We start from the raw sequence: 27,936 nt of genomic DNA on the forward strand, positions 1-27,936 counted from the left end.
TAACGGACTAATGTTATTAGTGGAGTACTCCAGAATTCAATTCTGGGTCCATTATTGTTTTCAATGTTTATTAATGATATTGATGAAGATATATCAGGCTCAATGTCCAAGTTTGCAGGTGACACAAAGGTTGGCAGGGTGGTTAACAACAGTTAGGGTGAACTACTGCAACAAGATCTAGGAAAATTGGGTAATTGGGCTGAGAAATGGCCAGTTGAAGTTTAATATTGAAAAATGCATGGTACTGCATATGGGTAGCAGTATTCTTAGAGTAACTTATCAACTGTGTGGTATTAAATGAAAAAGACCCAGTGGTAATTGCACAGTCAGACATGAAATTCTCTGAGAAATGCAGACATGCTGTCAGGACAGGTCATGGGGTTTTGTCAATGATATACAGCAACTTTGCAAGAAGGGATAAGGAGATGACTGTCCCTTTGTATAAGGTTTGGTTTGGGTTTTATTGGCACATTAGCTACTGAGGCTATAGTGCACCAAAACCAAGTCATAAAAGTACAGAATTAAAATTTTAGTGACCTAAAAAATTAGGTCATTATGTCACACTATATATATTACAATAAAATGGTAAATTTTAAATAAAAGCATAAAGTTTAATTGATTTTAAATAACTAAAAAAAGAAGACAAGTGGTTGTTGTCAGATAAAATCTGACTGAGTGTATAAGGCTCAGTCAGACGACTAAAAGCTGTAAAATATAAAACAACTCATGTATATAATGTGGACACGCAATTAAAATATGATAAGTGGTTAAAGCAGTGCCACATTCACACATAGGACAGTCATCTGCCATCAGCAGAAATGCATGTGTAAGATTACTGTCCTATGTGGAGGCGAGCTAGTGCACTTTGTCAGCAGTTGACGAATATAGGGTAAAAATGTCAACTTCTTGTCGAAAATGAGCCCCAAGAATTTTGTCTCGGGTGCTACTGGAATGATGTCTTGTCCAAGTTTAAGTTCTGGTTCAGGTTGAAGGTTCCGTTTGCAACAAAAGTGTACGCAGACAGTCTTCTGTGGTGAGAACCTAAAACCATTATTCACTCCCCAAGAGTTGACATGGTCAATGGCATGCTGCAATTGTCTTTCAATGAACCTCATATTGCATGAATGCAAAAAGATGCTAAAGTCATCTACAAAGAGGACACTGTTTACGGTTGGAGGAAGTTGTTCAGTTACAGAGTTAACTTTGATAGCAAAAAGCATAACACTTAACATTGATCCTTGTGGAACTCCCTCTTCTTGGCAGAATGGCTGGGAGAGAGTGGATCCTACATGAACTTGGAAAGACCAGTCTGCAAGGAAGTTTTTAATAAAGAGGGCAATGTGTCCCCTAAGACCAAAGTTATATATGTCCTTTAAAATTCCATATCTCCAAGCTGTGTTGTACGCTTTTTCCATATAAAAAAAAGAAAAAAAAAATATAAAGAAAACCTACACCTGGTGCTCATGTTTCAGGAAAGCATCACGTATAGATGTTTCCAAGCAGATTAAATGGTCAAGTGTTGACCTGTTCATTTGGAAGCCACATTGTATCCTGGAAAGGAGGTCGTTAGCTTCTAAATACCACAAAAGATGAGCATTGACCATTCTTTTCAGGATCTTGCACAAGCAGCTCATCAGAGCAATAGGACGGTAATTTTTTGGTATTTTTGGATCCTTTCCTGGTTTCGGAAAGGGAAGGACGGTTGCCACATGCCCGGAAATGTCTCTTCAATATAGATTCTATTATAGAGACAGAGCAAACGATCCATGGATTCTGATGAAAGGTGTTTAATCATCTCATAATGGATGTCGTCTGGCCCAACAGCACTCGCCTTGGATAGTTTGAGTGCTGCTTTCAGCTCCCACTGTGTAAAGGGCTGATTGTATTCCTTGCAATTGTTAGAGGACAGCTTCAGGTGACGTTTTTCTGATCTTTGTTTGGAAAGACCACGAGGAACTCTGGAGGGTACGATGTTTCTGAAGACACTTTAGTGAATGTCTCCCCGATAGTATTTATTTGCAACTGCAGTTAAATCTGCAATTGTACATCCATTATGTTCCAGGATCGATGAAGGGTGTGAGGTGTATTTGCCCTTCATTTTCCGAACTTTGTCCCAGATGGCTTTGGGATTGGCAGTGCGTGTAAGGGAAGATAAAAATCTGATTCAAGATTCCTTTTGGCTCTGACGTCTGATGTACCGTGCTTTGGCAAGTGCATGTTCGAAGGCTATTAAATTATCTGTGGTGGAGTAACGACGAAATATTCCCCATGCTTTGTTGTGAGCCTTTCTAGCTGCTGTGCATTCTCCATTCCACCATGGTTTTGGAAAACGTGGAAAGCGGGATGATGTCCTTGGAATTGCAACTGCCGCTGCCTGGACGATACTTTTTGTGATGTGCTTTACTGACTCATTAATTGGCCCCTGGCCGACTGTAGTGGTATCCTCAACTGGTGACACTGTCTCCCTTAGAAATGGTGGATAACACTGGGAAGTGATCACTACAATAAGGGTTTTCTTCAATTCCTCCCATGTACTCAGAGGCAGGAAGGAAGTGGAGCAGATGAAAAGATCAATGGCAGTAAATGTACGAGTAGCCATGTGGAAAAAGGTGTTGGATCCCACATTTAGAAGGGCCAGATCATTGTTTTCAAGAAATCGTTCGATAATCCGACCTCTTCTATTGATGTCAGAACTACCCCACAGAGTATTATGTCCATCGAAATCCCCTAATAATAGAAAAGGGGGTGGCAATTGCTTAATGAGATCATCAAGGTCTGCCTGGGCAGTGTCATTCCCAGGTGGCAAATAAATGGAGCAAACAGTTAAAAGGAACCCTACTGTAAGACGAAATGCTACAGCCTCTAGATTGGTGGTGAGAAGCATAGCTTGAAAGGGGGGTGTGGTTATCCACAAGGATAGCGACTCCTCCGTGGGCAGGTCCACCCCCCAGCTCTGTCTCTCTAAATAACTGAGCAGTTACGTAAGTAAGGGTCCTCATTTGCCTTTAAACACGTCTCCTGTAAGCAAAAGCAAGTTGGTTCATGCTTACTTAGGAGAGCCTTGATGTCATCTTTATTTCTACAGAATCCACGGTAATTCCATTATAGAAATTTAAATGTACCCGTTATTTAGATTTATTGGGTCCGTCTGGTGGCTTCCGGGGGGCTGAGGGCTTTGTTTTCTCAGTCCTGGGTTTATCTCTCTTTGGAAAGACTGGACGTTGGCCTGTATCCATTTCTTCTTCTTTCGCAGAGTTCCAGAACAGACTTGTCCTGTACTTCTTTATCTTCGACATCCATTGTCTCTTGGATTGTAGATGTCTGTTCCCCTTTCTTCGGAGTTTCTTTAGCACTCTGTTTTGGAAGTGGTGGAGCACTAGGAGGTACAGATATAGGAGTGGCAGCTGACTGTGATTTTTGGGTGGGATTTTGGGAACTTAATAAATAGCGCGCAATGGGGGTAAATGACTCCCTTGGTGGAATACTCATATCAGTCTGAGTACCAATGGTACTTTTCCCAGAAGCTTTCTGGGCGTATGAGGGCTTGGCACTATTTATTGGTTGGATGTGTTTTCACGCCTACTGATAGGAGATGTTTAGCTGTTTTTAAATTTCCTTTTCATCTTTCCACTGCTGGCATGCTCGAGAGTATGCAGGGTGTTCTCCTTGGCAGTTAGTACAACTTGGTGTAGAAGCTAAACATTCCTTGCTCTCGTGGTCTTTAGCACCACAGTGAGCACAGGCAGGGGTGCCACGACAAGCTGTTTGAGAGTGGCCATACTTTTGGCATTTAAAACACCTCAGTGGGTTCAGAATATAAATCCTCACTGAGCAGTTTATATAGCCTGCTTTTATGGAACTTTGGAGGCCGTGGGGTGTTGAACGTTAGGATGAGAACTCTGTTAGGGACGAGATTCCCATCCTTCTGCATCGATATTCTTCTGACAGCCGTCGCTCCTTGGTCTTTTAAGTTCAGAGCAGATCACTTCTTCGGAAAGATGAAGAAGATCCCACTCTGATATGACACTGAATGAGAAATTCAAGGTTTTATGGGGGGTAACAATGATGGGTAATCCCCCTAACGATGTGGCTTTCGGTAGTTGTTGTGCATGTTTTTGGCTTGCAGCCTCAATTAAAATATCTTCAGAATGTAGCCTTTAGACAGATTTTGGAGATCCTGTCAACCCTTCTAATCCTTTCTGGATGAAGAAGGGTGACATTTTCCCGAGTGCCTGCTCTCCGGTGAAAAGGAAAAGTGGTGGTCTATCCTCAGTTCTGGGCCTTTTTGAGCTGCAGTTATCGGTATCTTCCGATTGGTTAAGTAGGGGAAATAGAATATATTAGAATATATAGAATAGAATAGAATATAAGAAATAGAATTTAAATTACCCATAGGAGTAAGATAAAAATTTCCGATGCCCTAAGTACCTCACCCACCACAGGGCCCTACGAGGGGACGCCCACTCGTGAACTAGCAGGTACTGCGTACACGAATGGGATGCCAAGTTTGCTTAGGAGCACCATACTCACGTATCGAATAAGCTTTGATCCCATCCCAGGATCAAAGGGAGGGAGACTTATTGGAACGCAGTTGACCCAAGCAGTAAGGACCACCCACTGATTGACCCCAGTCGGGCTGGTCTGGGACCACCCGTCTTGTCGAAGCAGGGGCCAAAGTGGTGTATCAAGGCTGGGCCCCTCAACCACCAGGATCCCCCCCTTTCCGAGTTTTCATGGGTCGCGGCGCACGGCTGCACATGCCAGATTCCAATGATGTAACTCTGGAACCAAGGTATGGGTTAGATCCCAGTGATGCTAATCTGGAAGGCCAGCAGCATCACTGGGAGGTCCCCTCACCACATACAGGTGCCCACATCGAGGGGTTTGTATAAGGTCACGGTTATGCCACATCTTGAGTAACGTAAAAGGTCTGAAGGTCTCACTTTAGGAAGGATGTAGATCTGCTGGAATGGGTGCAGAGAAGAGCAACCTGACTGGTGAAGAGATCAAAAGGATGCTTTTACCTAGAAAATTCAGTTCTGCAAATTGCAGTGTGTCGAGACTAGGCACCTGCAGAGAGATCTATTTGAGGTGTTTAAATTCTTGAATGGATTGAGTAAACTGAATGTTAATAGCATTCTTTCACTTGTCGAGACTACACGAGGGGGAATAAATTCAAGCTAAGAAAGGATGGTTGCAGGATTGATGTGAAGAAGTTTGCCTTCAGCCAGTAAGTGGTTGATTGTTGGTACAGGCTTCCCATCTGTTGTTTTGGAAGTGAATGGGTGAACTGTGAATGTTTTTTTTTTTTTTTTGCTAATGCTATATAAACTTGCTTTCTTGCATCATTTGTCATTACTACTACTACTAATGAATAATCTGAAATTCAATATCACTATTCATGCTATTTCATACTCAAAGTTGAAGTTCAATTCAATTAATCTCAACACCAGATGGGTTATCTAAGACTTTCTTGCATCAATAACACAAGAGTCTGATCTAATTTGTTCATATCGTGTGTGTATTCGCATACCATGAAAATCTCCACCTCAGCTCTTTGCTCTCTTATCCAGTGATTTCTCATAATCTGCTTTGCCAGACTAACCCTTTCTGTGATACTATTACAGTAATACCCCGACTTATGCGAACTCTGAGTTATGCAGTTCTTGATGATTTTTTAGTTTGGTGTATATCTAAAATTAGCTTACCAGTGATTTGGAAGTCAAATCATAAAGCTTGGGTGACAGCTTCCGTTTTTGAGGACTGGTTTGGTCACCACTTCATACCCAAAGTCGAACGTTATTGCAAGTCTAAACAGATTCCATTTAAAGTGATGCTTCTTATTGACAATGCACCCGGTCACCCTCCTGCCACCCTAATTAATTTCGACCCACGTGTGAAAGTTGTGTTTTTTGCCTCCAAACACAACCAGCTTGCTTCAACCGATGGACCAGGGAGTCATAAAAACATTCAAGGCTTACTACACGAGGCATTAGTTTGCACGTCTGAATGAAGCCATGAGACAAAATAGTGAGATATTTGTTAAAGACTTTTGGAAACAATTCAATGTTTTAGATGCCATAAGAATCATTGAAGAATCTTGGGATGAAATTCACAAAAAAACATTGAATGGTGTCTGGAAGAAACTTTGTCCATTTTTTTTCAAAAACGAGACGAAAACAACGCCAGAAACTGATCATGTCGCTCATGTGATAGAAGTGTTAATCTTGCCAGGCAATTAGATTTGGAATTCAATGGTGATGATGTCAATGAGCTGTTGGATTCACATAGTCAGGAGCTGACAATGAATGAGCTCATAGAGATGCATGAGCAAAACATCACTGAAGCATCCAACACTTCAGACCCAGTTCCATCAGAAAAGCACATGACAATTGCAAGTTTGACAGGTCTCAGCTCAATTGAAAAGGGATTAAAAATTTTAGAAAACATACTCTAACGAAGATCGCGTTATAGCTACAAAGCAAGGAATAAAAAAATTATTAGCTTGCTACGAAGAAATTCTGCGTGAAAAAAGAAGGCGCTGTGTCTTCAGCAGACGAATTTGTTAGATTTTATGAAGCCAGACATCGAAATAATTTTTACGTAACTCATTTATTTTTTTAATACATATTTTGTATTAATATGTATAAAGAACTGTAATTTTATTAAATATTTTTCTTCTAAACTAGTGTTTTTGTTAGTCCTTGGTCCCAATTAAACAAAATTTATATGTATTTATATGCAAAGTTGTACCCCGACTTACGCGAATTCGATTTTCGTCGGACCCACCTATCGCATAACTTCAGGGTATTACTGTACAGATCAATTTTTAACTGTTTTAGGCATCAGTACTTTTATTTGATGGCACTCTTAAATATACTTGTTATGGCTGTCCTTAGTTCTTGTTATAAGTGGTAAATTATACAAGTGAAGTATAGTAAATGAGAAGTTCAACTTTTTTTCAATCAGCCTGCACTTTAAATTTTTTTTTTTTTTTTTTTTTTTTGTTAGTTGTTGGCGCATCGGCTTCTGTGGCCATAATGCACCTCCCAAAGTTTTTGCATTTTACTCTGATCCAAGCCCGAGGTGGGATTCGAACCCATGACCTTTGGGTTGCCAGGCAGGCACTTTACCCACCTGGCTAGCCCGGTCAGCTGCACTTTAATCTTTTAAAATATGTACTGTAGGCTTTATAGCCTACAGTACATATTTGTACTGTAGGCTATAAAGCCAAGTTGGCTATAAAACCAACTAATCAAAATTTTTAAGATCTTATCTGCTGAGGAGATGTCTTGCACTTTCCAATGAAAGATTGGAGATTATATGCTACGTCACTTTCCATTCAATACAGTAAACTCGTGTTATACACTGTTGAAGAGATTTGCCACAAAGAGTAAATATATACAGGACTCCTTTTTCGGAGGCTTTTTCATCAATATTTTGGTAGATAACACTGATTTTTTTAAAGGTATTTTTAACAGTGTTTATGAAACTGGTTTTCAAAGTAATTAGAAATTTGCACACTTAATGGTACTACAGTTGCTTTTTTTTAGCACCTTCAATCTTTTTTTTTTTTTTTTTTTTTTTTGCTTATGAAAATTTTTAAGATTTCAATAAACATGATAAATGTAGTATTAACCTAATAATAATGCTAGCAGCCTTTCTACTTTTAGAGGTGCAAATGAAATGTGAAATAAACATCTGCACTGGGAACAAATTATATGAAGTACAGAAGCTGCACAATTAATGATTAACTGACAATTCTTAAGAGTTTAGTCTCTATCATTCCTTTCCCAAAACAAAAAATCAAGAGGAAAAAGGATTATATTTAGGTTTTTTTTCCCTTTTTGGGACCCTAAAAAGTGATATAGGCAGGAAAGCATTTAAATTGGAGTGCTATAGCAATTAAAAAATGCATGGCATTTCACGACTGCTAAAAGCAGGAGCATTATAACTGAAGTTTACTGTATCTAAATTTGGATACTAAATCAGGACAACTCCATAGTGAGTGTAAATGCAAACATGATCTAAGAATTTTTCTTTGCCTTTCTCCAAATTTGCCTCACTTCAACTTCGTTTTATATATATATATATATATATAATAATAATAATATACACTGAAAGCACAAAATTCATGGGATACCTGGTTCCTAGGCAACACGACGCTGTCACCCCTCTTGCTAGTTGATGAACCCACCGCTTGGCAGATATATGGGTACACCGCATTCACATAGATGGTAATTGGATAAACATGAGTTAACCGACTTTGAAAGAGGGATGATAGTGGGTGCCCGATGCATGGGTTACTCTATCACAGAGGTGATACAGAAATTCCACTATTCTCATTCAACAGTAACATGAGTCATCGGGAATATGGCATTTCCGGAATAACATCTCATTGTGGACAGAGGTATGAGCGGAGAAAGGTGGTCAATGAACATGGCCGTCAACATCTGTCTCGCATTGTCTGGGGCATGTTCAACTGGCACACGTTGGGACCTCTGGTATGTCTAGACACATCTCTGAATGGTTCAGGTTGTGTCCATCCTTGCAGACCATCTGCATCCCTTCATGGTCATCATGCATCCACGGGGCAATGGACTCTTCCAGCAGGGCAATGCTAGAAGAGTCCATTGCCCTGAGCCGTGGTAATTAGAACATGGTTCAAAGAGCATTCCCCAGATTTTATCACCATGGAATGGCCTTCCCATTTACCAGACGTGAACCCTGTGGAGTATCTTTGGGATGCTGTGGAAAGATCTGTTCAAGCTTTGGATCCTCCACCCAGAAATGCAATGGAATTATGGACAGTGGTGCAGCAAGCATGGATGGATGGAATGCTTCAATGAACTAATGGAATCAATGCCTCACCACGTGACTGCCCTTATCCAGACAAAAAGTGGGCCTACCCGTTACTAAGTAGGTATCCCATGATTTCTGTCCACTCAGTGTATATATAATATTTATCAATAATATATAATAATCGAAGTTCAGTTGAATATTCTGAATTACTCCAAGCACTATAACACACCAGCTTATCCACGCTGTTTTGATGACTGAAAAAGTTAATTACTAATACAGATGGCAGCATAATCTATTGGTAAGGCCAGAACTGCTTATCCAGCTTGATTAATTGCATATATCAATCCAGTTAGTGTTCTGAAAATTACATTGTTTTAGTTTCCTGTATGTGAATCCATGTTTGTATGCAACATACTATCAGAAATATGATCCCTGTTATGAGGATCATTTAACACAGGCCATTCTATATTAAATTGAGAGAACATTAAGTTTATCACAGAACTATACCTGTAGGCAAACTGATATAAATGTGAGACTCAGTGTTTAATAAATTCTGTGCTTGTTAACAGGAGGGAATGCTTCTACAGGGATGAGATACACTTAAATAGAAAGCGTGCAAGAATAATTGCTGATGTTATCAAGGCAATGTTAGGTGGGTCGGAAAACTGCCAGATTTGGGGGGGGATTCACAGACTAATAGGTTAACAGTAGCAGCAGGCAGAGGTGGAAATGATTCTTGCACTGCTTATATTGGAATGAGCAGCAGCCCACAAAACCAGTTGCTGGGGATTTCAGGAACTGCTGGGGTGGGGGGGTCATGAAACAAGTAAATACATGGGCTGTGGTAGAGTAACTAAGATTAAGAACAGGTGCATGTATACTTGCATGTACACAAATGCTAGGATTATAGTAAACAAATTTGATGAATTTGAAGTGCTGGTTAAGACATCCAAGGCGGATATTGTTGGAATATCAGAGACTTGATGCCACTCAGATATAAGGGATGCAGAATTGGAATCTGGGGAGAACAATGTGCACAGAAAGGATAGGAAGGGAGGAGTGGTTATGCTATTAGTTAAGAAACACATTAAATCTAAGGAAGTGCATCCAGTTGACATAGATAGACAGTGCAATGTTGAGTCAGTTTGGTGTGACATAGGCACTGGGAAAGCAAAAATGAGGTTAGGAGTTTGTTATAGGCCTAATGACTCTGATGAGTACAATGAACAATTATACAGAGAAATAGAGTGGGCCAGTAAATCAGTGTGTCTTATAATGGGGGATTTTAACTTGCCAGATATAGACTGGAACTTGTGGATTGGTCACTCACACACTAGCAGGGCATTTGTGGATTTATTGGATGATTATTTTCTAGAATAGCATGTTAGAGAAGCAACAAGAGGGAGAAATCAGAGTGTCTTATAATGGGGGATTTTAATTTCCCAGATATAGACTGTAACTTGTGGATTGGTCACTCACACACTAGCAAGGCATTTGTGGATTTATTGGATGATTATTTCCTACAACAACATGTTAGAGAAGCAACAAGAGGGAGTAACACTCATCACCAGTGACTATTCATGCATTAAGAATTTACAGATAAAGGAACCACTAGGTAGCAGTGATCACAGTGTACTGATGTGGGATTTACTTATGGATATAACTACCATCAGGGGTAAAGGGAAGGGTTTTTGCTTTCGTAAAGGCAACTACAGTGGTCTCAGAGATATTTTAGGTTCCATACAGTGGGCCCAATTGATGCTATTACCAACAGCAAATTCTAAATGGGAAGCAATCAAGGAATTAATCATGGAAGCTACTAGCGTTTTTGTTCCAACTAAGAAATACTGCTCTACGTTCAGCCCCAAATGGATGTCAGATGAACTAATGAGACTTGTGGCAGAGAAGAAAAATGCATGGGATGCATATAAATTGTCAGGTGACACAGAAGCATATGGTAGATACCAGCTAGTCTGTAATCAAGTCACAGGAGGTTAGGCAAGCGAAGGAAGATTATGAAAAGTCTTTGGCAAAGGATTCAAAAAAAAAAAAAAAAACAGCAAAGACTTATTTATTTATATAAATTCTAAAAGGAAGGGGATGAATCAGATTGGTCCACTTGATATCAATGGTTTGATTGTAGATGATCATTCTCAGATAGCTGCTGAACTAAATGAGTATTTTAGTATCTACATTTACACATGAGGAGTTATTCAAGGAGGAGGAGGAGAGTGCCAGATGTTTATCAAACTCTAACAGGGAGTTAAATGATTTTGTAATAACTGAGAGCAAAGTGGAGGAGAAATTGTCAAAATTAAACATAAGAAAGGCACCTGGGGTGAATGGGATCTATCCAGTTATGTTAAAGGAGGCAACAAAGAAAGTAAGCGAACCCTTAGCCATAATTATGAGAGTATCCTTGGACTCGGGGGAATCAAAGTGTGACACAAGTAATTACAGACCTGTTAGTTTGACTTCTGTTCCAGGGAAAATAATGGTTTCACTTGTTAAAGAAGCATTGCAGGATCATCTAGCCAAGACTGCAGTAATAATTCAGACACATGTATGGGTCTGTTAAGGGAAAGTCTTGTCTGACAAATTTGATTGGATACTATGATGTGGTCACAAAGGAACTGGATGCAAAAAATAATTTGAATATCATATACTTGGATTTCAGGAAAGCTTTTGATACTGTTGCACATGGAAGACTACTGTACAAATTGGATCATAAAGGACATTTGATCATTAAGGACAAGTTGCTACAATGGATAAAAGAATGGTTCAGTGGGAGAAGACAGAGAGTGGTGGTCAATGGGTACTGCTCTACGTGGACTAATGTTATTAGTAGTGCCCCTCAGAGTTCGGTGTTGGGTCCATTGTTGTTTTGAATATTTATCAATGAAATTGATGAAGGTATATCAAGCTTAATGTGAAAGTTTGCAGATGATACAAAGGTTGGCAGGGTTGTTAATAACAGTAATGACAGTATGCTGCTGCTGCAACAGGATCTGGAAAAGGTGGGTAGATGGGCTGAGAAGTTGTAATTGAAGTTTAACGTTCACAAATGATAAGTATTGCATATGGGTAGCAGTAACCTCAGAGAAATGTACCAACTGTGTGGTGTTACTCAGGGTAGTGGAGAATGAAAGAGACCTTGGAATAATTGTGCAGTCAGATATGAAGATTTCTGAGCAGTACAGACAGGCTGCCAGAGTAGGTCATGGGGTGTTGTCAATGATATACAGGAATTTTGCTAGCAGAGACAAGGAGGTGATTATCCCCTTGTATAAGGCAATGGTCAGGCCACACCTTGAGTACTGCATATAGGTCTGGAGGCCTCATTTTAGGAAGGATGTAGAGTTGCTAGAACGAGTACAGAGAAGGGCAACAAGACTGGTGAAGGGAACAAAGAGATGCCCTTATGAAGAAAGGCTTAAGTTCTGCAATCTGGTATTGAGAAGGCTTAATGCTGAGGGGATTCTTCCTCTTGCTCAGATTACAAACCTGAGGGGGGGATAGATTCAAAATGAGGAGAGACAGTTGTAGAATACATGTGCGGAAGTTTGCCTTTAGGCAGCGGGTAGTTGATAGCTTAAATAAATTCAAGGCAGAACTAGACAAACATTTGGAATCAATGGATCACTGAATTGGGAAGGTTTTTTTTTTTTTTTTTTTTTTCCCAGCTTCAAAGGTTCAAAGCTTAACAGTCTAGTCAGAAGATCACTGTGACATTTCTTCTGAGATTCAAAGGAAAGTCTCCTTGTTAAAGAGATGTGCCACACAAGATTACAGACACTGGCAAAGTTTATTCTTTCATTACACAAATTGCATGGTTCCACAACAAACCATGCTGGATAGCTTTTGTGTAGTGTTTACTGTTTTATAACAATGCACCAAGTCATGTGTAGCAATTACTTCTTCAAAGGATGGTAGATTTGAAACCTTATCTCACCCATCTTATAAGACTAAATCTGACTCCCTCATAATGATTATTATTTGGTAGAATTCTTGAGCTAAGGATGCAAGATTACAAATTTTCATAAGTTAATTGCTATATGGGTACTTTGAGTGACAAATATTTTGGAGGTTAGTAGTAGCACCTCAGATTCAATGCCTATACAAACAAAACAAGCTAGTGAACACGGACAAGATCTCAATAAAAAAAAAAAAAAAAACTATGCCACATTACACTCAATAAGTTAAAAAAAAAATCTCAGCAAATAACAGATTGAACATGCTGTATTATTTAAAATATTTTTTGGATTCAAATATTTTCTGTTCAAGAGTATATTAGTAGTAAAAAGTGATGTAATGAATCAAGCTTATACAGCATTGGGGGATTCCAACAGCCAATTACTCTTTGATATTTGAATACTGAAAGTAAATTTTCACACATATCAAACAATTGAGTGGGAGAAGACAGAGTGGTAATCAATGGACACTGCTCTTCACGGACTAATGTTTTTAGTGGAGTCCCACAGGGTTCAGTGTTTGGTCCACTGTTGTTTTTTCTATATTTATTAATGATATTGATGATAGTATATCAGGATTAATGTCTACATTTGCAGATGATATGAAGTTGGCAGGGTTGCTAATGACACTATGCTATTGCAACAGGATCTAAAAAAAGTTGAGCAGAAGGGCTGAGAGGTGGCAACTGAAGTTTAAATTAAAAAATGTAAAGTACTACATATGGGTAGCAGTAACCCCAGAGTAATGTATCAACTGTCTGGTACTATACTGAGGGTGGTAGAGAATGAAAAGGACCTGGGGGTAATTCTGCAGTCAGATATGAAGTTTTCTGAGCAGTGCAGAGAGGCTGCAAGGGTAGCTCATGGTGTCTTGTCAACATACAGGAATTTTTCTAGCAGGGAAAAGGATGTGATTATCCCCTTGTATAAGGCAATCGTCAGGCCACACTGAGGTTTGGAGGCTTCATTTTAGGAAGGATATAGAGCTGCTGGAACGAGTAAAGAGAAGGGTAACAAGATTAGTGAATGGAACAAAGGGTTGCTCTTACGAAGAAAGGGCTTAAGTTTTGCAAATTAGTGTCTGGAGACTAGGCACCTGCGAGGTGATCTGATTGAAGTGTATAAGGCCTTGAATGGTTTGAGCATGCTCAATGCTGATGGGATTCTTCCACTTGCCCAGATTAATCGCCTGAGGGGACATAAATCCAAATTGAGGAAGTTTGCCTTTAGCCAGCAGATGGTTGATTGCTGGAAGAAACTTCCATCTGTCATTGTAGAAGTTGGCATCTTAAATAAATTCAAGGCCGAACTAGACAAACATTTGGAGCGAATGGATGGTTGAAATGGGAAGGGCTTTTTTTTTTTTTTTTTTTTTTTTGGCTGATGCTGTATAAGCTTGCTTTCTTGCATCATATGCCTCTGCTAATGCTAATCTGCAGCTATGCCCCCTTATGTGTACTATCTGAAAAAGAATATGGATGCTATGAGTATTTAGTTCACTTAATCTGTTTAAAGCATTAAACTCAATCAGGTCTCCTTGCAGGAGCCTAGTTTCGGTGCGCAATTACAAAGTATTTTGTGGTAAGATTATCCTTTGTGTCCTTGACCAATATGGTTGCTCTTCACCGCAAGTATTCAAGAGATCTACATCCTTCTTAAAATGAGGCTTGTAGAGCAGCAATATCATATAGTGTAAAGAGATGTACCATATCATCCTCAATATGCAGTTTAACTATTAACTTATACAATGAAATATCACTTACTTGTCCCTGCCAGCAAAATCCCTGTGTATCATTGACAAACCCATGTTCTGTCCTGGCAGGCCTCTCCCCACTCTCAGAAAGCTTCATGTCAGACTATACAATTAACCTTAGATCTCTTTCACTGTACACCACCTTGAGTGTGGTGTACTGTCATTTGCAAACTTAGAAAACATGCTTAATATGTCGCCATCAATATTGTTAATAAATACCAAAAACAGTAAGGAGCTCACCACTGAACCTTGAGGCGCTGCACTAGTAACACTGGTCCAAGAAGGGCAGTGCCCATTTATAACAACCCTCTATGTTCTACCATTCAACCATCCCTTAACAGCAACAGCGACTTACCCCTAACGCCATGCTGCTCTAATTTGGAGCACAGTCTGTAGAGGAACACTGTCAAAAGTTTTAATGAAATTTAAGTCCATGATTTAAAAATTACTTTTTTTGCATACATTTCCTTTGTTAGTGAATCATAGTAGCTATTCAGATTGATCAGAGAAGCATGTCCCTTAGCCCCTTAACAAATCCATGTTGTGATTTCCACCTAACCATATTCCTGTCAAGATGATTCTGCCATACTACTTTAACCACTGAATCCATTATTTTCCATAGACCAAAAGTCAAACTTACAGGTTAGTAATTACTCACTTTGCCCTTTGATCCCCCATTTTGAATAGGAAAGCCATTTGCACATTTTGAATCTATAAGAACCTCATCTGAATCCATGGATGGCTTCATAATTATGGCCAAAGGCTTGCTTACCTCCTTAGCTGTTTCTTTTAATGTAATTGCCCAGCACTGTTTTAGTCAGGCCCGAGTACCTTCATACCATTTTGCACAAGAGATCAACAACCGGCAATCTTCTAGATACTCTCTTCAGAATCCAACAAGCAATCAACAGCAAATCCCAGATTGACATCATTTTCCTGGACATTAAGTCGGCATATGACAGAATACACCCTCCAGCTCTGTTTACCATACTTAAGCACTACTTCGGTCTGGCAGATACCTTGCTACAAATCTTGAAGTCAATTCTACTTCCCAGACATCTGTCTGTTACCGTAAACGACATCCAGGTAACTTTTGATGTCACAAGAGGCATCACACAGGGGAGTTTTTTTTTTTTTTTTTTTGATTTGGTAGTTGTTGCCGCATCGGCTTCTGTGGCCATATTGCACCTCCCAAGGTTTTTGCAGTACTTTGATCCAAGCCCGAGGCGGGAATCGAACCCGCGACCTTTGGGTTGCCGGGCAGGTACTTTACCCACTCGGCTAGCCCGGTCGGCCACAGGGGAGTGTGCTTTCAATTATTCTCTTTGCAGCTGTTTTGGAACCTTTCATAGCACGTAACTCTTTGTTTCTTATGCCGATGATCTGAAGTTCTACATGAGTTCAAATCATCCTCATCAGATTTTTGATATTAACCAACATGCATCTACACAGATAATGAAATTGGAAAACTATCTAGCCATAATTGGGCTGCAGATGAACCCTTCCAAATCTGCTCAACTACTGATAACCAAAAAAAAGAGTCAAAAATGATTTTCATATCTTCGTTAACGGTGAAAGGGTGCAAAGGGTAACTTCCCATACAGATCTAGACCTCACCTGGGGTGTTAGACTCACCTTGCCAGGATAAGACAGAAGACATATGCAGTACTTTGGGCAGTGTGTCGGGAGCTTGTTGGTGTGCATCAGCCAGCACTGCATGTTCGGCACATTCTGAGGTGCATTACCCCTATCCCTCTTTACGCATCTGAAATTTGGTCATCTGCTCCTGCCTCCCACCTAAAAAAGTACCTCAGTCTGTAATATTTGATGCTCAGATGGATGAATAGGTTGGTGGGCCACCCTTTTACTATTTATTTATTTTAAACATATAATATACACAACAGGCATGCACCCAGTTAAAGCGTATAACAGAGTAGAAAAAAAGATAACAGAACAAAGATTGTACAAAACATAAAAATAAATAGTAGAATAATACACTTTGTACAATGAAAGTTCATTCAAATGGGAAAAGTCCAATTCGCTGAAATTATACATGATGTCAAGTCCAGCGCCATGAAAAATCGCAGAGAGCAGGAGACAACACACACACACACACACACACACACACACACACACACACACACACACACACACACACACACACACACACTAATGAGGACATCTTTAGCCCAGAACTCATCCATCAATCAGTCAACCTACTCCAAATAGTTCTGTGAAACTGTTTCTTGTTCACAGCAATATCCAAGTCAAACTTGTTCATGAGTGCCAATATTCTTTTGAAGAAGGAGTTTCTCGATATCTCTAACCTAGAGTTACAGATGTGGAATGTAGTCTTCTGTCTAGTAGCCACTGCTGGAGCGTGAAGGTCAATATGGCATAGAAGATCCAGCAGGTAGGTTGAGCCAGCGAGATCCATCCTTCAAACTAATCTGTGATTCGAAGTCTCCCTGGAGACTTCGAATCACAAAAAGAAATGCACTCACGCTGACTCGGCTTATCACAGGTCGAATTGATGCTCCATCTATATCTCCATTAATCTATGGGCCAAAGAAGGCAAGAGGAGAATACCCCGATTCCTACCTCCCTCTGTGGTAGGAATAACCTTACAAACATTGATTCCCTTAGGGACATGTTCCCAGCCAATTTCCTTCAGATGTATAATAAATTAGGCATCCACCCTGATGAGTTCTGTGACGACAAGCTCTACAGAAAGGAAATACTTAAGAACTGTTACCAGCTATTGAATCTATGATGTTCACCTACACCTGGACTTTTTTACCTGCTGAATTTATCTTGCTGTTTATTACAAACTTTGCTTTTATTTCGAGCTCTTGTAAGTTCATCTCTAAATATGTCAGGTCCAGCATGCACATACTCTTGTACATTGTATGTGTGGTTCCTCACACCTCAGTATGTAAATTTCACACCCTCCTGGCACATTGCCATCCCAGGGTGGGCCACAGTTTCTTGGGGTAATAAATTAGCATTAGCAGAGGCATATAATGCAAGAAAGCAAGCTTATGCAGCATCAGCCAAAAAAAAAAAAAAAAAAAAAATGCTCAGCCTTATAATTTATTTAGGCTATCAACTTCCACAACAAAGGATAGAAGTCTGTTCCACCAATCAACTACCTGCTGGCTAAAGGCAAACTTCCGCACATCTATCCTACATCTGTCTTTCCTCAATTTGAATTTGTGCTCTCTCAGCTATTTTGATTTTAACCAAGATTATTCTTAGCAAGAGGACGAATCCCATCAACATTGAGCATGCTGAAACCATTCAAGGCTTTATACACCTCAATCAGACCACCTCGCAGGTGCCAAGTTTCCAGACCCTGTAATTTGCAAAACTTAAGCCTTTCTCCGTAAGAGTAACCCTTTGTTCCATTCACTAATCTTGTTTCCCTTCTCTGTACTCATTCCAACAGCTCTACATCCTTCTTAAAATGAGGCCTTCAGACTCCCCTTTTTTTTTTTTTTTTAGTTGTTGGCGCATCAGTTTCTGTGGCCATATCGCACTTCCTAAAGTTTTTGCAGTTTGTACTCTGATCCAAGCCCGAGGCGGGATTCGAACCCACGACCTATGGGTTGCCAGGCAGGCACTTTACCCAGCCGGCTAGTCCAGTCGGCTCCAGACCTGTATACAGTACTCTAGGTGTGGCCTGACCATTGCCTTATACAAGGGAATAATCACCCCCTTATCCCTGCTAGAAAAATTCCTGTATATAATTGACAAGACACTATGAGCTAGTCTTGCAGACAGTCTGCACTGCTCAGAAAACTTCCTATTTGCCTGCACAATTACCCCCAAGTTCTTTTCATTCTTTACCACTATCAGTGTAGTACCACAGAGTTGATACGTCACTCTGGAGTTACTGCTTCTCATATGTAGTACTTTACATTGTCACCTCTCAGCCCATCTGCTCAACTTTTCTAGATCCCATTGCAGCAGGTACTGTCATTAGTGTCCTTAATAACACTACCAACCTTCATATAGTCTACAAACTTGGACATTAAACTTGATATACTATCATCAATATCATTTATAAATACAGAAAACAACAATGGACCGAACACTGAACCCTGAGGGACTCCATTAATAACATTAGTCCGCGATGGGCAGTGTCCATTCATTACCACTCTCTGTGTTCTCCTACTCAACCATCCCTTTATCCATAGCAGCAATTTGCCGTCAATGCCACACTGCTCCAATTGATAATAATAATTGGGTAGATTCCATCAACCCCAAGGTGCATTGTTTACTTTTAGCCTCAACAGTTTCTCTTCCTCTTTGTTCTCAGTTAGCAATAAAATCATTTAGCTTCCAGTTAGAATTAGGTATAGTTCTGTTTTTTTTTTTTTTTTGTTAGTTGTTGGTGCATCGGCTTCTGTGGCTATATTGCACCTCCCAAGGTTTTTACATTTTCTACTCTGATCCAAGCCCCAGGCGGGATTCGAACCTGTGACCTTTGGGTTGCCATGCAGGCATTTTACCCACCCGGCTAGCCCAGTCAGCATAGTTCTGGTATTGACACTCATAAAAACTTCTTTATGCATAAATGTCGATGCAAAAAGTTTGTAAGAAACCTGAATAGGATTATCAATAGTTATGCCACTCATACCTAGCGGGACAAATTGGTTTTTGCTTTTGTAAAGGTGACAACAGTGGTCTGAAACAGTATTTAAATTCTATACAGTGGGACCAACTGATGATGTTACCAACAGCAAATTCAAAATGGGAAGCATTCAAAGAAATAATCGAATTGGTTCATCACTTTCCTTCTGGTTTTAACATAAGCAAAGAATTCTTTGATACTCTTCTTTGCATTCTTAGCCAAGGATCTCTCATAATCTGCCCTGGCTTGCCTAATCTCCTTAATTACTTCACTGTAGATTAGTTTGTAGTTAGTGTAGGTTTCTGTATACCCTAATAATTTATAAATATCCCATCCATTTTTCTTCTCTGCCATTAGTCTCATCAGTTCAACTTGTTTGTTTGTTTTGTTTTTTTTATGGTGCAAAAATAACTATGGTTATAATGTGCCATGTTATATTAGTTCAGCAGTCATCCATTTAGGTCTAAATATTGAGCAATTTCTCTTAGTGGGTATAAAAATCTTAATAGCTTCTATGATTACTTTCCTTAAAGCTTCCCACTCAGAATTTGCAATTGGTAACATCATCAGTTGATCCCACTGAAAGAAATTTAAAGATCACTGTAGTTGCCTTTACAAAAGCAAAATCCCTTCCCTTTATCCTTGACAGTAGTCATATCTTTAAGCAGATCTCATTCAACGTATTATGATCACTGCCACCTAGTGGTTCCTTTATTTGTATATTGTTACTGCATGAAGATTCACTGCTGATAATCAGATGAAGAGTATTACTTTCTCTTGTTACCTCTCTAACATGATGCTATAGAAAGCAGCTATCCAATAAATTCATAAAATTTCACTACTGTGTGTGAATGACCAACCCACAATTTCTTTTTAATACCTGGAAAGTTCGAGTCCTTCATTATAAGACATTCTGATTAATGGTTCATTCTATTTGTCTGTGTAATTGTTCATTATACTCATCACAATCACTTGACCTGTAGCAGACTCCTACTCTCCTGTTCAGATTTACTAGTGCATATGCTATAAACTAACACTGCAATGGCCACCCACATCAACTGGGTGCACCACCTTACACTGTTCTTAAACAAGAGCATAAACTCTCTGCCCTCTCTTGTCTTGTCTGTCCTTCCCATACATTACATCCCTTATGTCTGAGTGGTTTCCAATATCCCTATAATGTCTGCATTTGATGACTTGACCATACTTCATATTCATGAAATTTGTACACTACACTCCTAGCATATGTAAGAGAACAGCTGATTTACTTTATTAAGTTTCTTAGAGCCTGACTGGACCTAAAAACTAGGAAATTACAAACTTTTATGAAAATTTATTCCATTAAATCTTTGCTGAGGAATTATTCTAGACCAAAATCAAACCCAAGTTTCAGTCCATTAACCCTTTTACGAGTGAGTTTCTTGAATGTGTGGACTATGTGTAGTTTTTGATAAGGGTGAGGTAAAATAAAGTGAAGAAACTCACTGTGGAGTGAATTTCTTAAAATTTTCTAGTTCTGTAATAATAAAATATTCATATATAAATCCTTTTAAATATTAATTTATTCTTATTTTGACTTGATTGTTCACCAATAAAGTAAGATTACCAAAAATGAAACCGGCATTTTAAAAATTAAAAAAAGAAAATAAAATAAAAAAACCTTAAAAAATGTAAAAAAAAAAAAAAAAATATTTTATTTTATTATTAAATTATTTTTGAAGCAATAATGTCCTCTGCATCTATTTATATACTGTATAGCATAATTCCATTCCATCTACTTCTGGATCTCAATTACAGAGAATTTCAGTTTTGCAAGGCAAAATTGGATAAAAATAGATGATAGGTACGATGTCCTCACCCAATTTTCAAAGCTATTGTCACATTCCCATATATTAAAACTCAGTATTTAGTTGGAAGCACAGATAAAAGATGCCAGCACATACTGGAAAAATTTCAAGATAATTCATACATAAACACACATTTTAAATACTGTATACTCGAAATGGCCTTCAACAATGTACTCACTAGAAGAGTCCAACACTTGAAAAACTTGCATCATGTTCACTCCTGAAAGTGATTAAATCCAAAAGTTTCACTACTGACCTTAATATTTTAACCCTTGGTAACAACGCACAAATATCAGCTGCTAATTCTAACCCATCCTCTTTCCAATAAATTACTCTTTTGGAATATAACAAAATAAAGTTTTTACCTATCTATATAGATGTTTCATAAACTAATTTAAAAAAATTCAAAAACTAATTTAAAATAAAAACATTTCAGTTTACCTTCAGATTCTTGACTTTTGTGTCCATCGTGAGATAGAACCATTTCCCTTCTATGGCGCTTAATTCCTCTTCTCCTTGGCATTCTTTGTTCATCATCATGCTCATCTTGATTATCTGCAGCATTATCAAAGGAAAGAAAAAGAGACATTTCTTCTCCATTTGTAGGCTCACACACAGAACTATCCATTTCCATGTCTTCAATTCTGTCTTCCCTGATACATGCCAAATTCATTGGTTCCTGACTTGATTCCACACCTGAATCACTAGTAACATGACCATCACTACATGCTTGTTCTGAAGTGTCAGATGACGTTGTAGAAGCATTCTCAGCAACATTATCTCCAGCTTCAGGCTGCAATGAAGGTAGCTGTGGTTCATTCCAGACATCTAAATTAATGCCAGATTCACTAACTACTTCATTCAGTACTTCACTATAGGCATTTATTATGGAACCATTTTCCTGAGTGAGCACCATGTTTTCTTCACTATACTGTACTGATGATCCTGCTGTGCGCAAATCAAGAACCGAATTACTTTCACTTCCACCTTCACCTTCAGTATTTTCTGGATAAATACTTTGTAGAGCATGAGATGTTTCATCATGTATTGGAGTACTACATTTCATATCCTGTCTTGAATCTTCAGCTTTATTGTTAAAAACTTCATTAGCACTATTTGTGTTATTATTATTTAAGGGCACCACCTCCTCACTGTTTTCACTTTGTTCCTGTACAACAGCTCTGACAGCTGCAGAGAGGTTAACCGGGTCAAGCCAAGAGGTTTTACAGGTTTCACCTTCTGAAGAAAGTAAAGTATTGCTGTTTTCTCCATCACTTTTTTGTCTAACCTCATATGTTGCCACTTCAGGCAAACTGTGCTTTGTGGATTGACTGTCTTCTGAATTAACACAAGTCAGTTGTGAAGGCAGGTTCACCGGGTTTGTTGAAACATCAGTTGATCCTATTGTTTGCACAGCTGCATTGTGTTCCATATCCCCACTCTGGACACCGATGCTCCGTGCTGTCTGTGACACAACAGAAGATGTTTCAGCAGTTTTAGCTTCTAGTGGCATTTTTACTGCCTCCTCTCTGTTTATTGTATTGTTATTTTTATTACTTGTAACTGTTACTGCTTCATTACTAGTAATATTAATAATAGCCTTAGTAGTAGATGTACAAGATGTAGTTGCAACAGTTACCTTTGTCAATTTTACATTTCCTGGGTTTCCAGATGGTGATAAAGTCTGTGCCACAGGAGGTGTGAGATGAGGCAATACAGATGAAAACTGCTGCGGAAGGGTTGGGGTCCTAGGCAGAGTTGCCATGGCTGAAGAAGCTTGCATGGTGGTATTAACAAGTACCTCAGCTCCTCCAACTGGGGTACCTATCACTGAATTGGCAGTCACAACGTTAGGAACAATAGAACCACCTGCAAAGGCACTATGAAGGTGAGATGGATGGACCCCAAGGGTTGAAGAATCATTTACCACGACATGTTGTTCAGGAGGAAGAGAATTCACAGCATGTGGACTCTGCAATACTGTAACAGACTGAAATGATGGATTAGGCACAACATGCTGCACTGGGATATTCTGAATCACAGTGGTTCCCGCGGGAGTAACCCCTAACATGCTTAGGGGCTGTACAATTCCTAAAGGTGTTGACAAGTTAGTTGTAAGAAGAGGGTGGCTTCCAACAGGTGTAATACTGTTATAGTTAACTACCGGCTGATGAATGAGAGGCCTATGTTGAGGAGGTAGGACGGTTACAGTCTGCAACATAGGTGGTTGCAAAAATTGCTGCTGTTGATGCTGCTGTTGGTGTTGTTGCTGCTGCTGTTGCTGCTGCTGCTGTTGTGTTACTGATCCAGCCATACCAGGAATCATAACCGATGATGTCTGATTTCCTATCTGTAGCATAGAAGCTACTGTTTGACTATTTGCCTTACGCTTTCCATCACGGCTCCTTTTTCTGATGGCAGGAGATATTGCCCTCATCACAGCATTTTGGATGTCACTTGGAGGGATTGGAGTAGAACTGGAATTAGACACTGGTGTACTGCATGAAGAGCTAGAACCTGGAGTTGCTCTTGTTTCTGTTCCTATTTCTAGATTATTTCTCATATCATCACCAGGATTAGGTGTTGAAATATTTGAAGACTGAGAATTAACAGAAACAGAAGTAGCCTGAACACAAGCCACAGTGCTAGGAGGAAGAATTACACCATTGAAAACATTTGAAGCTGGAGCACCAACAACAGAAGCAGTCTGCAATGTGTCAAGACGGACTGTCTGAGACAGCATATTAGGACCTCCAGAAACAAGAACAGCATTTTGCATAGAATTGAAGGGAACAGTATTAATAACCTGCACAACTGGCTGCACAGGTTGACCTAGGATTTGTGGAGCTATTCCAACAGCTGGGATCACCTGAGTCATTGTTGTTGTTACTGTAGTAACATTTGGAACAGATAATGGAGGCATTGGAGAATTCATGGCACACTGTCCTCCCAATAATGGAATAACACCGGTCATGTTTGCCATGTTAGACATGGTTACAGCCTGTGGCTGCCCACTATAGTCACTAATAAAGACTGGACCACAACTGGATAACACAGTATGGCCAGAAATATTTGAAGGCACTGAACCTGATTTTAAAGCATTGGGGACACCACCAAGAACTGTTCTTGTTACATGACTATCAAATCCATTTGAAACACTTTTGGAATTTTCTTGGTTTACTGACCACCCCTCCTGCTCATTAGTTTCGGACTTTTGCCCACAAAATCTTTGAGATGGAGACTGCAAAGATGGAAAATCACTTGTATGCTGTTCTTTACAATCATTTACACAAGATTCCCTTACATTTACTCTCTGTAAGATTACTTCACCAGTTTCCTGGGATTTGTGAAAAATAGTTCCTGTAACTAAGGATGAACTTCCAACACTATTATCTGGGGATGAAGTATAAGAGATTCCAGCAGAAGTGCCACCAGGGAGAGAGAGAGGTACACTAGTATGACAAGTAACAGGTACTCCAGTAACGAGTGCTGTCTGATGAGGTTTTGCAACGAAAGTAGGGTGAGAGGGTCCCATAATGAAACAATTGTTTTGAATTAGCTGCTGAGAAGGACTAACAACACTTGGCCGTACGCTTTCTGAAATGACCATCTGTGGTCCCAATTGTTGTGCAGGAGCTGCCAATACCTGTGTTCCCGTCATTCCAGTTGGAAGCATTGTGATCATACCACTAGGTCCAGACATACGAACTTGTGTTGGAGCAAGAAGTACCTGTGGATTTGGTTGAGCTGGAGGTGTCTGTGGAAGTACCATTCCATTTACTTGTTGCACAACTTGTGTCCTTGCTGTTGAAGAAAGTACACTACCAGATGGATATTCTGATGTTACTTTCTGACTGAGAACTTGCTGGACTAAAATTCCAGAGGTATCATGAGGTACTACAGGAGGACGAAGTGTTCCTGTTAAGCCATCTATAGCAGGTACATTAGACCCAGGCATAAGTATGTTAGCAGTAGCACAGTTTCCTTGTTGGTTGTTACCCGAAGAAAATGGAGCAGCATTATAAATAAGTGGTTGATGAGTTACAGCTATTCCTGGTCGCATTTGAGGAGAACATGGGAGTCCATGAGGAGAACGGATATTAGTAGTAAAGTTACTATTTGCTTGTGGGGTGTTTATCACATTTGTATTCAAAACAGAATTCACAGCTGTTTGACAGCTAGTGTTCTGCTGTAAATGAACAGAAGATATATTATTGCTTGAAACAGGTATAACAACAGGAGGTACAGAAGGAAGCTGTGCAGGAACAGCAGTCATATTTGCAAGTTGAACAGAAGGTGGTAAGCAACCCTTTCCACTTTCTGGAGTAAGGGATTTTACTGCAACTCTGCAACTAGAAGTGCTACTGACTTCATCTGGATTTCTTGGTGACAAAGTGCACATTTTTACAGTAGTGTTTGAATTTTCATGATTTAAAGAACACGCAGGCTTTACTCTGAAATAAGCTGATACATTCTGTGGTGAATTTAAATTACTGGGTGGTGGAGGAGCAGCAGGTGGTAAATTTGTTGCCATATCTATATTATTTTCAAAAGTGCACAGATTAGTCCTGAAAACAGTACCATCAGAGAGAGTTACAGATGGTAAACAACTTTTAGACAGTTGATTACAGGGAACTATTTCTTGATAAGGTAAAAAAGAAGTATTTGCAATACCTTTAACAGAGTGAGTCATATTTGTATTCTGAATATAGGATGAAGAAGGAATTTCCATAGATGTCTTAACGGTATTAAAAAAGCTACCATTCTGAATGTAAGTTCTACATGGCATACCTTGAGGTCCTAAACTCTGAACTGAATTACCCACTGTGCCTGTAAAAGGCTGGGGAAGAATTTCTTCAGAAAAAGCAGCAGATTGTACAATGTTTCCTGTTTGAATAGGCTGATGCATAAGTGGAGATGTTCCCGTCTGCATTAAAGTTGTCATATTATTGTTGTTTTGACCAACAATGGCTGCAAGAGCTTCAGGTGGGGGACGGTGATGTTCAGGAGGAATTTGTCTAACATCAATATTAGGGCAAGGGGAACCACGATCTAAAACACAGTTCAATTTGCTGCTTTTAGATTTTCCCAATTTCTTTGACTTTTGTCGTGACAAGAAACCAAAATCAGAATCTCCGACCTGTACAGTTTTTGGACATGGAGGACATGCTGTAGAAAACATAGCTGCAGATGTATATGCTACATTATTAATATGCTGATTGCAAGAACTTGTAACAGATATTGGCATCAGTGTATTGGAAGGAACTGGTTTTGAAGTTTCTGTTCTAAACAGAAGAGTTGTTGATGCACTTTGCTGAGGCAGTACAGAAACCATGTTACCAGAAGTCTGATGACTGTCTACTAATACACATGAATTACTGGGAAGCTGCAAATTTGAGACATGATCAGGGATTGGCTGGTTGAAAAGTCCACCAGCACTACTATTTGTTACAGCACCAAAACTGTGGATAAGTGACTGAGGTGATGTGAAAATCTGTGTCTGGGGGCAAGGTTTAATACTAGATCCTATAGAAGGTGTAGTTCTAGTGCACATAAGTGTGTTGCTAGCATTTCTAATTGTTGACTGATCAGGCACAGTTACAGTAATTGCAGGAGGTAAGAATCTCTGCAATGGTAAAGATCCACTATTAGAATCACCAATGCTAGGAACAGCATTTTGTACTTCTTTTTCTGGGACAGTTGTAGTAGATGCTCCAGTAGAGTAAATCAAATTTGGATGTGAAACATCAACATTTTCACTTACTCTTGAAAGTAAAACTTGGTTTTGGTCACCAGAAGATGTGCATGGAATTGATTTAAGCAATATGCCTGGTGGATCAGGCAAATGAAACGTAGTTTCATCACGGAGCAAGTTTGAATTATCTTTATCAGTTCTTTCCACTCCCTGAGAATTACAAGGCTGATTCAGTAATTCCGCAGTACCTGGCTGTGAAGAGGCATTGTCCTTTTTCTTTTCTTTTCTTAAACCTAATTTATCCCTTTGGGCTAATAACTGGGAGACCAACACACCATCAAATGGACTACGACTCTTATTCCTAAGACGTTTCTTTTTTGTTGATAAACATATATCTGAAAGTAAAATGGTAAAATTATTTCATTAGTTATAAATAATAGTTATATGAACAAAAAATTTCAGTAGTCATGAAAAGTAAAGGTTTTTCGAATTCAGATGAAGTGTAGATATTAATTTTTTTTAAGTTAGAATATTATAAATACACATGATTGTGATTTTTAAATGGAACACAGTATTTACTCTGTATATATTTTCAACTAATTTGTTCTAAATAAATTAATACTAAATATTCTGATAGCATCTAATTTACATCAGGAATGTGTTTCTGTGATCTGTGACATATATCAAAATGAAGTAAATCAGACATCTTTTTTTACGTTTCTATGTTATAAAGTGGAGATGCATTTCTGAAGTCAAATCTTTGGCTAGCCGAGTGAATTTAAGCTTCACTGAAATTGAAAAAAATAAAAATAAATAAATAATAATAATAAAAAAATAAATAAATAAAAAAAATATATAAATAATATACGAGGGGTTTCTGAAAAGTAAGGTAACACATTTTTTCTCTCGATGTTTAACGATACGAAGTTGAAATTACACACCAAGAAATAAGTGAACATGCACTACTTCTCCACAAAGTCTCCAGTTTTATTGATACACTTGTCCCAATGATGGATCAGTTTATCAATACCAGTACTGAAGATGTTCGTGCCCACATGCAGTAACCAACATCGCACTGCCTAATGAACTTCCTCATCCATGGTGAAATACTTTCCTGAAAGGAGTTTTTTTGGAGGGCTGAACAAATGGAAGTCTGAAGGCACCAAGTCTAGGCTGTGTGTGTGTGTGTGGGGGGGGATGTGATAGAGTTTCCCAATGATTATGACGCAACT

General features: G+C 39.1%; 1 protein-coding gene across 1 annotated transcript in view; it reads right to left on the reverse strand.

Annotated features, from left to right (window-relative positions):
• Positions 1-27,936, reverse strand: part of LOC150075257 (uncharacterized) — a 258,146-nt gene that overhangs the window by 82,369 nt on the left and 147,841 nt on the right. The window contains exon 4 of the mRNA XM_090388340.1: positions 21,451-27,099. Within this exon, the coding sequence (XP_090244466.1) occupies positions 21,451-27,099 (5,649 nt within the window). The remainder of the gene's footprint in view (positions 1-21,450; positions 27,100-27,936) is intronic.

The sequence above is a fragment of the Mastigoproctus giganteus genome, chromosome 14 (genome assembly GCF_048544385.1).
Source record: "Mastigoproctus giganteus isolate SK-2022 chromosome 14, ASM4854438v1, whole genome shotgun sequence".
Classification (NCBI taxonomy): domain Eukaryota; kingdom Metazoa; phylum Arthropoda; class Arachnida; order Uropygi; family Thelyphonidae; genus Mastigoproctus; species Mastigoproctus giganteus.